Source organism: Leptodactylus fuscus, chromosome 2 (assembly GCF_031893055.1).
Source record: "Leptodactylus fuscus isolate aLepFus1 chromosome 2, aLepFus1.hap2, whole genome shotgun sequence".
Lineage (NCBI taxonomy): Eukaryota > Metazoa > Chordata > Amphibia > Anura > Leptodactylidae > Leptodactylus > Leptodactylus fuscus.
In genome coordinates this window covers 41,365,969-41,383,736 of record NC_134266.1, presented here as the reverse complement: position 1 = coordinate 41,383,736, position 17,768 = coordinate 41,365,969, and the positions used below count along the sequence as shown (strand labels likewise).

Genomic DNA, 17,768 nt, shown 5'->3' with positions numbered 1-17,768 from the left:
GGACGAGCACTGTCAGGGGCGTTTCTCACAGCTCTCACGGTACAGCACTATAGACGCTGCTGTGAGGAAGGGCGTTCCTCACTGTGTGTCAAAACCACCCTTCTGATAGAGAAGTCCTATGGTATAGCTCTTCACCGGGGGCACAGAATGGGAAAGCCGATAGTGTGCTGTATTCAGTGCACTGTTGGCTTTCTAGCGGTGTATTAAACCACATGAGCCCGAGGAGGTCAAAGGTCCTCTTTAAAGGGATATTCCAACCTGCAACAGTCATTACCTATCCACAGGATGAGTGATAAATGTTAGATCATTTTGTATTATCTGGAGCCGCACAGTACATGCTTATCTGTTCCTCCATTCAGACTTCTCCTAACTCCTAAAGAAGCGGGGACCTCCAAACAAATCTAACAATTGAAAGTAAAGCTAATAATTGTTATATGCCCAAATATGTATTTAAATATATGTACTACTGATATAGGGCATGACATAGCCAAACAAATAGGAAGCTGGAGGGTCACTCAGATTAAAGGTAACCATACATATTAATGTTAGCCAAATCAACTCACTTCAGTGGGAATGGTCGAGCATTCAGTGTGTCTCGACCATTCCCTGATAACAGATGTCAGGAGGAGTAAGTACTGAGCATTATGAATTTTAAGGGTATGTTCACACGGTGGAAAATGAAGAGGAATTACTCCTGATTAGGCCCGGATGAATGGACTTAAATCAGGATGGAGTCTGGAGCCGCGGATCGAACATGACGCTCCTTTTTTCCATGTCCTGCTGTGATCTCTGCCTCCTATTGAAAACAATGGGAAGCGGATTCCAGGAGGAATCTGCTCCGGATTCGGGGGGCGAAATCTGCCCCCAAATTCCTCCGTGTGAACACAGCCTAACATGTCTGTCAGCGGCATGCAGATGTGTCACCTTTTAGCTGGTCTTTTGGCCAAATAAGTGTAGCAAAAGTTAAGAAGCTCTCACACAAAATGGTTCTGTAGTTGTTCTGATGCTAACCATCCTATTTGTGTCCATGTATTTGTGTCCATTGCAGAGGATAAATTGCAACCTTTTAAGGTTTTTATTAGCATGTTCAGGTAATTGCGTAAAAATTTCTCTCGTAACGGAAAACAAAACATGTTCCTCTAAGCTCAGCCTGCATGTGTATGGGGGATTCAGGGCGATTAGCTGAAGTGTACTGCCAGCTTTATACAGCAAACTTGAAATTATAAGCAAATCTAAGCCATTTAGCATACTAGCTCATTGGAAGCGTTATTACGGTTTATTTCCCTTAAGTAGGCTTTGGTGGACTTTTCAAGGTTCTTCAATTTTTCATATTGATGACCTATCCACAGTATCCAAAACCAGCACTGATCAGATAATCCAGCTGCTTAAAGAGGTATTCCCATGTACATAATCATATCTATATTTGTAGATAATTAAAAGTTAAGCATTTTTGCAAATATAAGCAAATAAAAATTCTGCAGAGTTTTAAAGATTTTCTCTAACTTTCTTAGCAGTGACAGTCTGTTGTCTTGATCGGTTGACAATGGTTACGACCACTAGAATGAAAGTTTCTATGGTCTGGGACTTGTCAGGAACCCAGCCATGATTTTCTTATTAAAAAAAACCCCAAAAACTATGTACATGGGAATACCCCTTTAAGTCATAGGAATCTATAGCAATGAACAACCCAAAAGCAGCTTTGCAAGTAAAAGGATCAGAGCAGCAGAGCCCCAGCACCATCCTAATAAAGTGGATCATGTTGGAAGATGGCTCCACAGCTGTGTTCCTACTACTTGAATAGGAGGAGAACAGCTTCACACTCTGTCCATCGCTATAAATTGGGGCACCTGGAGACAGCCAGAATTGCTTAAAGGGGTATGCTGCTATTCAGCTCCTCCGCCCCCTCCCCTCCGGAATAGCAGCATCGCTCCTGCCGCTGCTGGCTTCATGCAGGGTAGGAGCGTAGCGATGTTGCAGGCACCTGTGCCGGCGTCTAACACTCCCCGGCATCCGCCTCTCTATTACAGTGGATGCCGGGTCTGTATTGGCGGCTCTTCCCCCCCCCCAAAGTGTAAACTCCCCCCCATCCAGGCTCGCTCCCGTGCACTTAGCCCCTCCTCCCTCCCCCATGAGAGCAGCAGATACATCAATTGACTTTTGACCAGATAAGTCAAGGGCTGTGTCAACAGAGGAATGAATAAAGTAAGATAGTTGACAAACAAAGCAGTTTTGCTGAAGCAGTGTATTTAGGAAAAGTCTTACATCCACATTATCAAACAGTATAGATAGGATCCTTGTGATGGGACAACCCCTTTAAGGCTGAGTTCATACGGGGTATTTTGGTCAGGATTTTGAGGCTGTATCCGCCTCCAAATCCTGACCAAAAAGACAGCTCCCATTGAAATTAATGGGAGCCAGACAGTTTTTTTTTCTGGGAGCCATTTGTTCCGGCTCTCCCTCCTCCGGACTAGGGCCATTCATTTGGGCATTGTACCGGCATCCAGTGGCAGCTACCCGTATATCGGACTGGAACGTGAGGCAGCCTCCGCCTCAGGTTCCGGTTCAAAAAACCCCATGTGAACCCAGCCTAATGGTGCAGGGTTTGGATGTCGGACTCCCACAATCAGATACTGATTTGAATAAAACATGACAACTCCCTTAATATAAAAGTTCCACTTTAATATAAAGGAGAAAAATACATCAACATTTCATAGCCACGTTATGTTGGCTTAATAGAACCACACTCAGACATGGCGCTGTTTGGTTCAAAGCAATCCTCTGATTGTAAAAACTTTACTGTATCTTCAAATCCATCTTGAAAAATGAGCTCCAGCTTGGTTCGGCTTGGTGGAAATAATGCTCGATAGAGTCTTTCACCATTGGCAGCAGATAGCTGTGGCAGAAGTTTAAATGAGGACAGATAAATGGAATGACTTTTTTTTGTCTCTAGTTACTCTGAAATGTAACAATCATTAAACAATCCGCTATACTGCAAGTTTTTAATTACAAACTTGAGATTTTTACAATATTCTCTAAATGAAGTTAATGGTGTACATTGCGTGTGCACGCAGGTTTTAATTAACATTCATCCCAATGAGCAGCGGTTTTAATTAAGAATGAAAAAAATGTATCAATTTACTAAAATGTAGAAAAAAAAAAAAAGAGATAAAACTTACAAATATACATGAAATCTTTCGCATCACTTACTGTCCTGTCTAAGAAAGACTAGCAAGTTACTATAAAGTTTTCAATTTTTAATAAAAGTGTTTGCAAATATCATAACTAGAAAGTCTAATTATTTTTTGTCTTTTTTATCTTTCCGTAGAAGATAAAATTATCGGCTAACCTATTTCTCTTCTTTTTGCAGATGGTGATGTGATACGCATGGTTGTGTCAACCCTTAATATATCATTTTCATCTAATGATGTCATAGACTCTATGTATTTCTCCTTGTGAAAGGTTATTTGGTGGTCTCTGATTTATAAGGCCAGACTAAGGATCAGATTATTGTATTTCTTTTGGCTGTGTATGTTGGTGATGAGGTGCATATGACTTTTGTATGCTTGAAGGCAAGAAGAGTTGTGTAGGTCCTGTCATGGTGCCGTATATGCGTAAATAACTCAATAGAACCTTAAACTCAACCATATTCATTTGGACTTTATACTTATACAGTTAATAGTCTTGACCCACTTCAATGGCAAGTTTTGGAAAAGAAAAGATAATGTGTCCACTAGAAAGTATAGTAGGTTTTTTTTCATAAATATTATACCATTTTAATCCTTAATTATGGGATTTTTAAGACACTGGCTACTAAAGTTTTGAAACTGTCTACTATGTTAAAGGCTTCCTTTATTATCTGGATCCTTCTGTAAAGTAGATAGGAATAAATAATAATAAAAAAATATTTATATAATTAAAAAAATCATAGTCCATTTAGAAAGTACAAAAAACATGAAAAACTAGAATTGGGTTGGTTATCATCAGTAACAAAATCTCCTTTTTTTATCCATCCATCCATCCATCCATCTCTCTGTCTCTAGGTGTACAATTTATATACTCATGCTATAAATGCATATACATGTAAAATTAAAATAAAATAATTACCTTTATTTCTTGTTTACCAATTTTAAAATACATATTAGAATGTCCACTATCCTTTGGGCATATATCTTGTCGACCACAAAATGGTGATACGGTAATTGTTCGCCCATTGGGCAGGACAGGTAAACTGTTTGTGAATCCTCCATCAATCCATTTCTACAAGAATAAATTTCCAAATGTTTGCCATGACCGATTTCAACACAAATCACAGTAAACAATGCATGCTTTGTCACATATGAAGGATAGAGAATTTTTAAGTATTGACACTGTCTTGAACAGGGGAGTATCCTCTGCCACATGAAATATGCCACTTTTCTAAACGGAGCGAACTAAGTAATGGCCCCATTACAGATTTTGCATTTGGTCCCACATTTGGTCCCTAAGGCTAAGTTCAAACTTGAGTTGGAGTCTCCGCATGAGACTAAGCTGAATAGTCCACCTAAAATTGTCTGTAAACTCCACTCATGCGGAACCGTACAATGGAGACCAGAATGCTAGTGTGAACCTTGCATAATAAAACAGTGCAATATACAATTGCCTAATTTTACTTATTTTACTGGTAATCCAAAACCATACAAATTGATCATGTTAATGATAACAGATATAAATTTTTTCTATTTTGTGATATTTTACTAAAAGGGAAAATGTGTTTTATTGTCTTCAGATGCCTCTTTTGACTTCGGACAATAACATATTTCCTTCCCTACCTGACACTGGTTTTGCATTTTTATTTTTTACTGCCCACCTACCAAAAAACTTAACTTTTTTATTTTCTCTATTGACATATGTGGGTTTGTTTTCTGCAGGACAATTTTACCTCCTAATGGCACCATTTAATTTTGATGTACTGTAAAGTTGTAAACAAATTATAAATGGGAGGAAATTGGAAAATACTCAGTTATGTCATCTCGTTATACATTTTGTTTTTACGTTATTCACGTTCTGGTAAAAAAAAAAAAAAAAATCAACCTGTTACTTTACTACTTAATATAGTAATATAGTTTGTAAGTCTGTTTTAATATACACTATGTGATCAAAAGTATCCAGACACCCCCAAAAACATACGTTTTTCATATTAGGTGCATTGTGCTGCCACCTACTGCCAGGTACTCCATATCAGTGACCTCAGTAGACATTAGACATCGTGAGAGAGCAGAATGGGGCGCTCTGCGGAACTCACGGACTTGAAACGTGGTCAGGTGATTGGGTGCCACACATCACGCAGGTCAATGCCAAATGATGCCTCGCTTGGTGTAAGGAACTTAAACATTGGACGATTGAACAGTGGAAAAACGTTGTGTGGAGTGACAAATCACGGTACACAATGTGGCGATCCGATGGCAGGGTGTGGGTATGGCGAATGCCCACTGAACGTCATCTGCCAGCGTGTGTAGTGCCAACAGTAAAATTTGGTGTTATGGTGTGGTCATGTTTTTCATGGAGGGGGCTTGCACCCCTTGATGTTTTGCACAGAACTATCACAGCACAGGCCTACACTGATGTTTTAAACACCTTCTTGCTTCCCACTGTTGAAGAGCAATTCGGGGATGGCGATTGCATTTTTCAACACGATTGAGCACCTGTTCATACTGCACGGCCTGTGGCGGAGTGGTTACACGACAATAACATCTCTGTAATGGACTGGCCTGCACAGTGTCCTGACTTGAATCCTATAGAACACCTTTGGGATGTTTTGGAACGCCGACTTCGTGCCAGGCCTCACCGACCTACATTGCTACCTCTCCTCAGTGCAGCACTCTGTGAAGAATGGGCTGCCATTCCCCAAGAAACCTTCCAGCACCTGATTGAACGTATGCCTGCGAGAGTGGAAGCTGTCATCAAGGCTAAGGGTGGGCCAACACCATATTGTATCCAGCATTACCGATGGAGGGCGCCACAAACTTGTAAGTCATTTTCGGCCAGGTGTCTGGATACTTTTGATCACATAGTGTATCTTCATTTATCTAAATGTAGTTTTTTCATAGTTCCATATAATAGATATATATATATATATATATATATATATATATATATATATATATATATATATTACATATTTTAGGGTCCCAGCCATTTTTCTATTTATTTACAGAAAACATGATTTTTATACCATGAGACCGAGTAAGCCTTGAGGAATTGACTGTAAATGTATTTATTTATTGTCTATAGTTGTAAATGCGTGAGTGGTGTTAACATACTACAGTACTGTCTCATGAATTGTGATTATACCAGTAATGGACCACCAGATGAATAGTTATTTAAATATTGAATTTAAGAAAGTTTTATTTTTATTTCTAACCAAGTGTGATTTTTAATATTCCCATTTCTCTTTTATTATTATTATTATTATTATTATTATTATTATTATTATTATTATTATTATTATTATTATTATTTATGATAAACAATTTATTAAAAAGTATAGATTTAAAAATAATATATAAAATATATAAATATATATTATTAATATTAATAATAATAATAATAATAATAATAATAATAATATTTACCACTGAATAAAAAAAATCTACAATGTATTTGTTTACAAGACAAAACAAAAAAATGTGTTTACAGCATTGTGCTTTTTGTAAGCAGATCTGTAACTGGATATACACACAGTGTGTCATTTTTATATATTCTGCATATTCCTAACAAATTATTATTATTTTACTCAAACTACTAGTTTACAGTGAAAACCTAAATAAGCATGCAGAGATTGTGTGCTGAACTATTTAAAACCTATAAATCATTACAATTGCACTGAGCATTATATATTGTAATCAATTCATAATGTAATATTATTCACATTAATAAATGCACATTGTGCAATAGCCTAATGATGCATAACAAATGCCTGTCAATTCTTCTGGGTCTTAATTATTGTGTATTTTAGACAGTGTTTCCACTTTTGTGGTAGTCTGGTTATGAAATCTTTATGCTTTTGTTGGTTAGGTACTGTAGAATTCATGTCATTCCCAAAACATGATATGACTGCAGTACGCAAAAATATTCTGCCTTGACTTTTGCTAAACCAAATAGTATTACTTTTAGCATTTTTATTAATTATGATGAATGATTTATAGATAAAAATAAGATAATGAAGTTAAAGGGAGTCTATCATTAGAATCCCATATTTTACTACTAACACGTAGGAATAGCCTTAAGAAAGGCTATTCTTCTCCTATCTTTAGAAGTCTCCTCCGCACCGCCGTTCGGTAGATATTCCTGTTGTCATGCAAATGAGTTTATTCGCAGCACAGTCTCATGTGCTTCTTTAAAATTCTCCAGTGCCGCCTCATCTTCCCGCATGCCTCTCCACCGTGTTCTTCTTTCAGAGATTCTGTCTTCTGCATCTAAATCCTAGACATGCACAGTCAACTCTGCCATTGGTCTTTGGGCAGAGCCGACTGCACATGTCTGTGCAGCCATTTTTTTGTGGCTGCTTACGTGAGCATACTGCACGCGCAAGAAAATGGCTGCAGAAGCCTGATGGCAGAGCCAAATGTACCAACCGCGCCAACCCAAACACCTAGGCTTTAAAACCCAAAGTCACCAGTGCCGGAAGAAGACATCGTAGAGGACGCAATGGAGAGGCGTGCCAGAAGAAGATGAGGTGGCGCTGGAGAGTTTTCAAGCAGCACAGGGGACGCCCCAGTACCGTTTGAGCGCAGGGGAACGCCCCCAGCACCGCAAGAAAGCTCATTTGCATACCAAAGAAAACCGGGGATATCTACCAAGCGGCAGCGTGAAGACGACATCCAAAGGTAGGAGAAGAATAGCCTTTCTTAAGGCTATTCCTACTTGTAAGTAATAAAATATGGGATTCTAATGATAGACTCCCTTTAAATACTTTCAATAAACAAAATGTAAATAATAAATGTATAAGATCATAAAGGACGTTACATCATAAACGCCAATGATTTTACTGGCAAAACACGTAAGAGAAAAGCTGATAATACATAGTGTGCGCTGAGAACATGGCATTGCAAGAGGTTGTGACTCAGACATAAAAATCAGCACCTGCCAAGATAATACCACAAAAATAACAGCATTATAAGCAAGCAAACTGCCACTGTTATTAACAGATGTATATATGCTGGAAACAGCAGCCCCTTTGGCAGGCATGTAATTTCTCAATCTCAGGTCTAACTTTAAAATTACAGCTTGGATAACAAATAAAGATATCTGACATACAATTCAACAAAGGTATTCTCAAATGAAATGAGATCTGTGTAATTCGACAGCGAGATCGTGTTACACAGCTAAGAAAGGTTATCTGCTGGAACTGGTCCATAGGAAATTGACTGTTAGTGTGAGAGTTGTCTATAGTGACCAATCTGATTCCGGATATCAATTTTAGAGCCCTTCTGGATATGGTTGGTTCCTATCGGGAATGCCTCCATTCAAGTGGTATGTAGATCTGTGTATTGCACTTAATAAATGGTGATATAAAAGTGATATATCAAACTTTAACTTGACACGGATAACTTGCTGCAGTGTGATATCGTATGACAGAACACAACAAAACTAACATGCCATAATGCAAATGTATTAAGGGTAGGGTTGAGCCGAGTTTGAAATTTCAGGATAGTTTTTAAAATTCGATTTTTGATAATTTTCCAGCCGATTCCAATCCCAATCGTGAAATTTGCTCGATTGGGATCCGATACCGATCGCTCAACCCCATTAATGATATATACATGAATAGGGTTGAGACGATCTTGAGATAACCTCCGACCTCCATCCCGCCAGAAAAGATCAAGATCAGAATTCCGATCACGATCATGAAATTTACTCGATCGCCGATCGGAATCCAATCTTTTCCAATCCCGATCGCTCTCCGATCTTTTCCAATCCTGATCGCTCAACCCTAATTAAGGGTCAAGATAAACAGCTTTTTCTAATCTGTTTTTATTTTCCGATAGAATATTTTTATTTCATTGTCTGTATTTGATGGAGGCAGCCATCTTATCTAGAGTGATGTGAATAGCATTCAGAGATGCTTTACAGAAGCCACATGGACCATAAGAGTCTATAGACTGCAGGTGACCTGTGCACTGATCCACATGCAGGGAAAGGGAGAAGATAAGGTGTGACAATGACCCATTGACATGCAGATGCTGTTTTATCTACTTATAGGTGTTAGGTTTTATTGATATATGAGCTGACTACTGATGACTACTGAAAAGTGATCTCTACAGAACAATCCTTTTATAGGTGTTAGTAGCTAGATTGAAAATGTCATGATTTCAGGATTTTTAGAACACAAATAGTAACCAGAAAAAAATGACGAAAAAATTCTGGTTTTCTGTTTTCAAGAATATAACATTCAATGGATTAAGGGGGTTTTCTGGGCAAAAAAAGTTTTGCTTTGTTTTTTAAAGATCTGTTAGTACTATTAATGGGTTAATAAATGTATCCAACTAGCTTTAGCAGTATTTTAAGAGATTTCTGGGTGTCTCTTGGAGCTCCTTGCATCATCTGCATTTGTTTACTTGGTTCAGCTTCCTGCTGTGTATCTTCCATACTAGCTCCCTCAAACCTTCCTCCCTCCCTCCTTCCCATATACCCCCTGTCTATCTAGCTATCCTGCCCACTACTAGTCCTTCCCAACCTACTCAGTGCAACCCCCTGACCCTGTTATACTTACATCTCTTCCTTCCAGGCTTCCTCCTGCGGGATGGCCCATCCTGCTTTTCTGATTCCACTGGTAAGTGTAATAGTCCCAGCGCTGATCTGTGCTCTACAGCCGATGATCCACCTCTAGTGAGCAGGTGTGGGAGCTTCTGACATGGCTACGCAGTGGAGGTGGATTATCAGCTGCCCAGCACAGAGCAGCACTGGGATTATAGAGCACACCAGCAGTCAGAAAAGAGGGAGGAGCCGTTCTGTAGGAGGAAGCCTGGAAGGAAGAGAGGTAAGTATGATGGAGTGGATGCAAGGAGGATAGTAGTGACGTTCCATTTCTGGAAAACGGGGAAATGGATTATCACTGGATAACCAGCAAAGGTCCCTGGGGTGGTGGTCACATGACTGCCCCAAGGATATGGGTAAATATGTATTTTTAATAAATTATGTTATTTAGAAAGTAGGCAGGGGGAGGGTGTTTAGATTAATGTAGGGATTAGTTTTTCTCCTGGACAACCCCTTTAAGCTTTTTTTTTTTTTTTTTTTTCCAGAAACAATACACTTCTTCCATTGACAATATCTGGTTTTGCAATCCATCCTTATCAGATATAATGCACGGTAAAGACTAAACATGATATTTAATATTTAGGGAGACGTTTTCTTTTAGTGAAACCATCAACTTTTCAATATTTTAGTTCTCGGCATACATACAATCTATGTAGTTGTAAACTGCGATCTTAGAATAATTCATTTTTAAACTAATCCATTATTCTTCAAAGAATTGCAAAATTTTATCAGTTAAGGTTCAATATGTCAAGTATGTAAAGCAGGGCAAAAAAAATCAATAAAAGTCCTAGTCGCTGTATCGATCATTACCTCTCCTTTATACTCCACAGCATTGACACCAGCATACAGAGGAACAAAACAGCTTGCCAAAAGTACCTACAAGGAATCAAAAAAAGGTTTTTAATGGTCAATTCTATAAAAGCTTTAACAGCATATTGAAAGAAAATAGGATTTTTCTACCGAGCAAGCATCCCTTAAACACCTTTACTTTAGGGCAATTACAAGAAATTACCACAACCAGGCTTAAAATAGGACTCTCTTTGTGCACTCGATGCCACACAATCCAATTTTAAACAAGAACAGCAATTGCAGTCCGAAGCTATGCAATATAGTCAGAGGTGATGAACCTCGCCATTGCCTTGTTATATAAAAGGCATGAAATAGTAATAAGCTGGAAATTTCACACTAGTTCTCAGGTCCCTTTTTAGTCACTTTGTTATACTTGTTAGCAGCTGAAACACATTTTTTTTTTACTCCGAGATATAGCTACATTTCTGCATTATTCAAGTTATGGCAGTGTCAAAGAGACGCTTAACCTTGGTTTTTCATTTTTTTTTCCCCCATTGACTAGAACCCTACATCTTTGTGAAAGAAATTACTGTGTTAATGTTTTCTAAAGCCATCTGCTAGGCTTCACTGTATCAAACGAGGCCAAATCAGTATATTTTAATAGAGAAAATTAAAATATGAAAATATATAATTTCAGATATGGGAAAAATGATTTCATTGTTTGCCGAGGAGAAACATCTGTTCTGTAGAGGCACAGTGTTAGGGTGGGCCGGGACCTCCGCTGTGCTGTGCAGAGGCTCCCAGCCTGCTCTGTGTCTAGCATCGGGATGGCTGCTGGTTCCGATGCAGGGTAGGCTGAAAGCTTCTGCTGGAGTTTGTGGGGGTTCCGGTTTTACCCTGGCACTGGGCGAGCACTTCCAGGGTCAAGAAGATCAGCGGCGGGCCTGAGGTTATTTAGGACTCATTCTAATCCTGGCCCACTGCTGGTTATTTGTTTTACCGTGGCATCAGCTCCCAAGCTACATCTCCCTGCCTGTCTCCTGTCCCTGAACACTCTGTATGTGAATGACCCGGCTTGCTTTTCAGACTTCTCCTCCGTGATCATGATTTGATACCTTCCTGTATGACCTTTGGCTTTCACCTGACCTTCAGTTTGGATCCTGATTTGACCACTTCATTGACCTCCTGTGTATGACCCAGCTTCCCTGACTACGCTTCTGCCTCTGCATTCTGCTACCACGTGACCTCCAGTTATCGATCCGGCTTGCCTGACCACAGTATTTATCCTCAGATATCTTTGTGTAACTACATTCCTTCCAGCTCTCTTGGACTTCACTCTAAGGTTAGTTATCTGGGTCCTCCTTCTTGACGTTCGCTGGGTGTGTGTCACTCTCTGGGCAGTTGCGGATCTGGGCCTCGGACTTTTACCAAGTCCAACTCCACCATCAGGAGCTCTGGTGAAGAACTCTGGGGCCTGGTTCCGCTCCGGTTAGAAGAGCGGGGTACACCCAAGACTGATTTTGCCTCAGCGCTTGGGAATTCTAGTTACCAAGGACTTGAGTAATTTGTTGCATCAGGTTCCTAACACAATGTGAGTTATAAACCCGGCCATATACATTAGATATCTTTTAGTCTAACACTCATTTGTCTACCAGTTATCTTTTGCAACCCCCATACACATTCATAATCCAAATACCATATACGTTATATGATCATCTAATCCTACAGAAATTGCCAAGTGTGGTCAACATTATTCTAATGTGTATAGATAGTCTAACAGGGAAACAACTTGGTAATCCCTAAGCACATACTGATTGAACAGACTTCCAAAAACAGCACCATCCTTCATATCCATATGGTGAAGGAAATAATTATTTGATCCCTTGCTGATTTTGTAAGTTTGCCCACTGACAAAGACATGAACAGTCTATAATTTTAATGGTAAGTTAATTTTAATAGTGAGAGATAGAATATCAAAAATAAAATCACATTGTATAAATTTTATAAATGTATTTTCATTTTGCATAGAGACATAAGCATTTGATCCCTCTGGCAAACAAGACTTAATACTTGGTGGCAAAACTCGTTTTTTTGTAGATGATGATGAGGTTTGCGCACATGTCAGGAGTAATTTTGGTCCACTCCTCTTTGCAGATCATCTCTAAATCATTAAGATTTTGAGGTTGCCGCTTGGCAACTTGGAGCTTCAGCTCCCTCTATAAGTTTTCTATGGGATTAAGGTGCGAGGCCACTCCAGTACTAGTCTTTATGAAACCACAGACCCAATGTCCTGCAGACTCAAGAGGAGAGTCTTGTTATCAGTGCATGGTACAATCTGCATCTCTGATGGAATTGGGTTGCATTACTGCCTATAGTATGGGCAGCTTGCACATCTTGAAAGATTAATGCTGAGAAGTATATAGGAATTTCAGGACTACATATGCTCCCATCAAGAAAACGTCCCTTTCACGGAAGGCCTTGCATATTTCAGTGAGACAATACTGAATTTTTCATAACTACATGGCCTCGTATGTGCTGTACTAGCCAGACCTTTCACCGACAGAAAAGATTTAGTGCATTATGAAACAAAAAATCCAGCAAAGAAGACTCAGGACTGTTGAGCAGCTAGAATCAAGAAGTTGGACAACATTCCTCTCCCAATTGGTCTTCTCACTCCCCAAAAAAGAAGAGACTACATGATAGACTTGGCCCTGTCCCAACTTTTTTTTTTTTTTTTTTTTAGATGCATTGCTGTCATCAATTTCTTATAAACTGTTACTATGTTACATAATAATAATAGTAATAATAATAATAATAATAATAATAATATAAACGATAAAGAAAAGAAAGAAATGTGATCTAACACTTTATGATCTCATATCAATTTTTCCTTAAATATTACATTTCGTTTGTTCACCTAGCATGATCTCTGGCATGTAGAATAAGTGATTTCACTGTATAAAAGGAAACATCCGCAGATGTCTATATTCTATTTTCCTTTATTATTAAGATAAAGACTTTTATCTAGTATAGTTTTCCAGATCTTATCTCAAGAGTCCTTCTCAGTGGGTCTCAATGGCATGTTACTTTCAGTCTGTGGTAAAAACAATAGGTGGCTATGTTATCTCAAATTAACTGTGGTTGATAAGAATGTCTTTGTCTAAGTTGGAGCTGGGAGCAACAGAATCAGCAGGTAACATCTTACTGTTTTGCTTTCAAAATGAAAAGACAGAAACAAGAGATAAAAATGGATCTTCAGATACAAGGATTCCAAATCACTAAAACTTACCGAAATATATACAGGTGTAGCAAATTTTAACTAGCACTTAAACGTGTTACAACGCTTTGTCACAGAATCTCGAGTCTTTCAATGGTTCTTGTTGTGTTCTGTGATAAGAGATCACACTGAAACAAGTAGCGGTGTCAGATAAACTTTGCTACAACTATATATACAGTACATATATATCGATCAGCCAGTCGTAATGTTAAAACCTCTCACTGAGTAATTTAATAACATTCAGTGTTTTGTCATAATGGAATCTTTAGTGGTATTCTATTTTACGATCAAGTGAAATGGTTAGACTCTACCAAAAATGATCTGGGGAAGAATAGCCATAAACAAGCAAAGGGATCATGGATGCCCAAGGTTTATTCACGTGCAGTGCCAAGGCAAGCATTCCATAGCAGAGCTGCTGAAATATAAATAATAGACCCTTTAGAGTGCCCTACTGATCCCTATCCACTGCAGAAGGCACATAAATGGGAATGTAAACATCAGGAATTGACCATGGAACAATGGAAGAAGATTGTCTGTTCTTATAAATCTAATATCTTTTACATTATGGGTACATACCGGTATGTATTAGATATAACAAGGGTCAACTATGGATGTACCATCAAAAGAGGGCAAGCAAGGATGGTGGTGCTCTGGGCAGGGGTGGAATGGAAGCTGAAAGTGCCCCTGGATTTTTTTTTCCAGGGGCACCATTTTATAGACAGGCTCAGTGCCATTTTATAAGCAGGCTCAGTGCAAGTAGGTGGAGTCAATACAAGTAGGCAACGGCAACACAAGTAGCTCCTCCATATAAAGATAAGATAATCTTTTAATAGTTCCACCATGGGGAAATTCAGTGTGTTACAGCAGCATAGATCATACAATAATAATACAAAATACAAATACAAAAGCTCCATGATAGAGGTATTGTAGAAACAGTAGGTACAGATAAAAAATAAAAGGTAAAGAAGATAGTAGGATTGATGTTACAACTTAAGGATCTTTCATTTGTTTGTATGGAGTGCTCTACATTTAACTCAGTGTTGGTTGTACAGCCTGACTGCAGCAGGGAGCAAGAGCCTCTGATAACGCTCCTTCTCACACTTGGGGTGAAGCAGTTGGTCACTGAGAGTACTGCCCAGTGCTATCATGGTCTCATACATGGGATGGGAGTTGTTCTCCAGCATGGAGTACTGGGCCCAGGGGGCTTCCCAGGACAGAGCTGTCCGTTCTAATTAGCTTGTTGAGTCTATTCGTATCCCTGGTTGATATGCGACTCCCCCAGCAGGACATACCAGAGAAGATGGCTGATGCCACTACAGAGTTGAGAAAGGCCCTAAGAAGGACCCAATGGACTCCAAAGTCCCTCAGCCTCCTAACCAGTCTTGTGTAAAATAATTTGGCACAGAACTGCTTTACATGGAGGGAGAGGCAGTAGTTCAATGTCGGTTATGATGTCAGACTGAAACTGTAACACACAGGACTGCTGCCTCTCCCTCCATGTAAAGTAGGCATGTCTGTTACATAGGGCTGCTTGTTTTATATGTAGAGACAGCAGCCCTATGTAAGTAAAGTTAAAAGCGATGGAGTCAGGGTGGAAATTAAACTAGTGCAAAAGCAGCTGCTGCCATTACACTCACAATCCACTGACTCCTCAATCTAAAGGCCCTTAGGATTTGGAAAAACAAAAGAGGAGTTGGGGGCAGGTGTAAGTTAAAAAAAAGAAAAACGTATTCCCTGGTGCTCTGGTGTCTGCTGCCAAAGCCTGTATGGTCGTTCACCATTCTTTGGACCTCTGAACCCATGCACCCCTCATGACCACGGAGGACAATTAGTAGGATCCCCAAGAACTCAACCCCCCTCCCATCCATAGAGCATTGAGTCATGTCTCCTTCCCTGATATGCTAGATAAGGAGTGGAACCAGACTGGGGACCTAGGAAACTCGTGAATTTACATAAGCTAATTGTTGAGATAGGACCCTTGACTTGGGAATACTTCTTTAAGAGGTTAAACTGCTTTAGTGTCTAGATAGGTGAAAAGATACTATTTCAGAATCAGTATGTGCTGCATACTACTGAAGCTCAGAGAAACAGTAAAAAAGGCTTCTGGACCAATTCATGTAGTAACCATCACATTGAGTGTTTCCTCTGTTTTCTGAAGCAGTGTGTTGTATCGAGCCATTACAGTAATTTTGAGGGCTAATTTCCTTTAGTCTGGTTTCACCAATAATATATAGGCTACAATTTAGATGCAATTTGTTTAATAACACAAGATTATCCTACTAAATTTAACATAGAATTCCAAAAAGTGTTTTTTTTTTTTTTTTTTTCATTTTTAAAGGGGTATTGCCTGTTCACCAACTTGCAGGCTGTGTGCTCTGTGCACTTCCTGGTTTTCTCGGTAAATTGGTGGGTGGGGTTTCACTTGCTGTCTTCCAGACAAGGACAGATCTGCTTAGCTCTCTTCATAGCAGTACATGTTTGCAGTCAGTAATGAGGGATGGTAGTAAATAAATTAGCACAGTATCACTGGAAGATGCACAATATGAAGGTGATGTAGCAGAGCTGAATTTGATAGGTGATGAGAATCTCAAACTTACATGCTACAGCTCGCAATATACTCAGTTTTAGGTCTGTGTTACATACAGGGGTAACAGACTCCCTGTCTCAGCCCTTATCAGCAAAATTCAATTAGCCAACTGATAACTGGAAGAGCCGGAGATAAACAGCTCAGAAATACAAGCTGCTTCAAGCACTCAGCTCCCCCTGAGAGCAGGGAGCTACGTCACTTGTCCTGGATGGAGAGAGAAGATCATCCCCAGGTCCATGGATATGGAAACAATGTGTAATCAATGAAGTGAATAATCTCAGATAGCGGCCAAAAAAAGCAGTTTCTGATGCAATGTATTTAGGGAAAAGTCTTAAATCCACATAAGCTAGCAGTATAGATAGGATCCTTGAGATGGGACAACCCCTTGCACATTCATGACGTACTATAATATCAGCTCATGGTAAATATATTGCTTCCTAAATATCCTTGTCAAGGTAGGATAATGCTGAACTATTGAATCCTCTGACATCTGTGACCTCTTTAAAAGAATCCATTCTGTTGTTACTGTTAAATAACTGAAATTTGTGAACCACCTACTCAGTTTTAAGTAATTTTTACAAACGGGTGTAACCGAAATTGCTTAAAACCTTTTCGAAAATGTGTCCAAACATTGTTAGACATGTAGTACAGAATTTCTCAAGTAAGATTTGAAGTAAAGTATATAAGCAGCTATCAAACTAATGTCACTGCAAAAACCGACATTACCTTGACTCCATTCAATTAATTGTAGCCTTTTCAGCAACTATTGTACTGTACTTCAGCGACAATTTCAATTGCTATATGCCAACATGTATTGATTTAACAATCATCATTAGTGCCCAACAAATCAACGAGCTGACACTATAACTGCACTTTCCACAGTTGCGCCACCACACTGGATATAAGTTACACAATACACATTAACCTCCAAAGGCGTTCATATAATAAAGCACACATTGCACCAATCCTTTATCAAACTGCAATATTTAACTGAAACACAATAATTGATATGTAAAAATACATTCAATTGGAAATTGTTATTTATATTATAGTAAAAATAGCTAAGAAAACCGGTATAAAACCATTATTTATTGGAGTTATTTTCTATACAATTTCCAATCATCATCATCCAGTACTTATCCTACACCACCTATGAGCTAAACAAATTTCTGAGATTAAAATGTCAAGGTTAGTGTGTAATATATAATGGTAAGGGTCGGTTTTACAAATGGATATTGCTTATAGAAAGGCACAACACTCTCAACATGCCATGGCCCCCGCATTCTTCACAGTAACAATATGAGATAAACTGTAGCAGTA

The 17,768-nt window shown here is 39.0% G+C and overlaps 1 protein-coding gene across 1 annotated transcript in view; it reads right to left on the bottom strand.

Annotated features, from left to right (window-relative positions):
• Positions 1–2,670: 2,670 nt before the first annotated feature.
• PNPLA4 (patatin like domain 4, phospholipase and triacylglycerol lipase) overlaps positions 2,671–17,768 on the bottom strand; it is a 36,682-nt gene continuing 21,584 nt past the window's right edge. The window contains exons 5-7 of the mRNA XM_075263654.1: positions 10,606–10,671; positions 4,105–4,257; positions 2,671–2,893 (exon numbers count right to left, since the gene is read on the bottom strand). Coding sequence (XP_075119755.1) covers positions 2,720–2,893; positions 4,105–4,257; positions 10,606–10,671 — 393 coding nt within the window. The 3' untranslated portion in view covers positions 2,671–2,719. The remainder of the gene's footprint in view (positions 2,894–4,104; positions 4,258–10,605; positions 10,672–17,768) is intronic.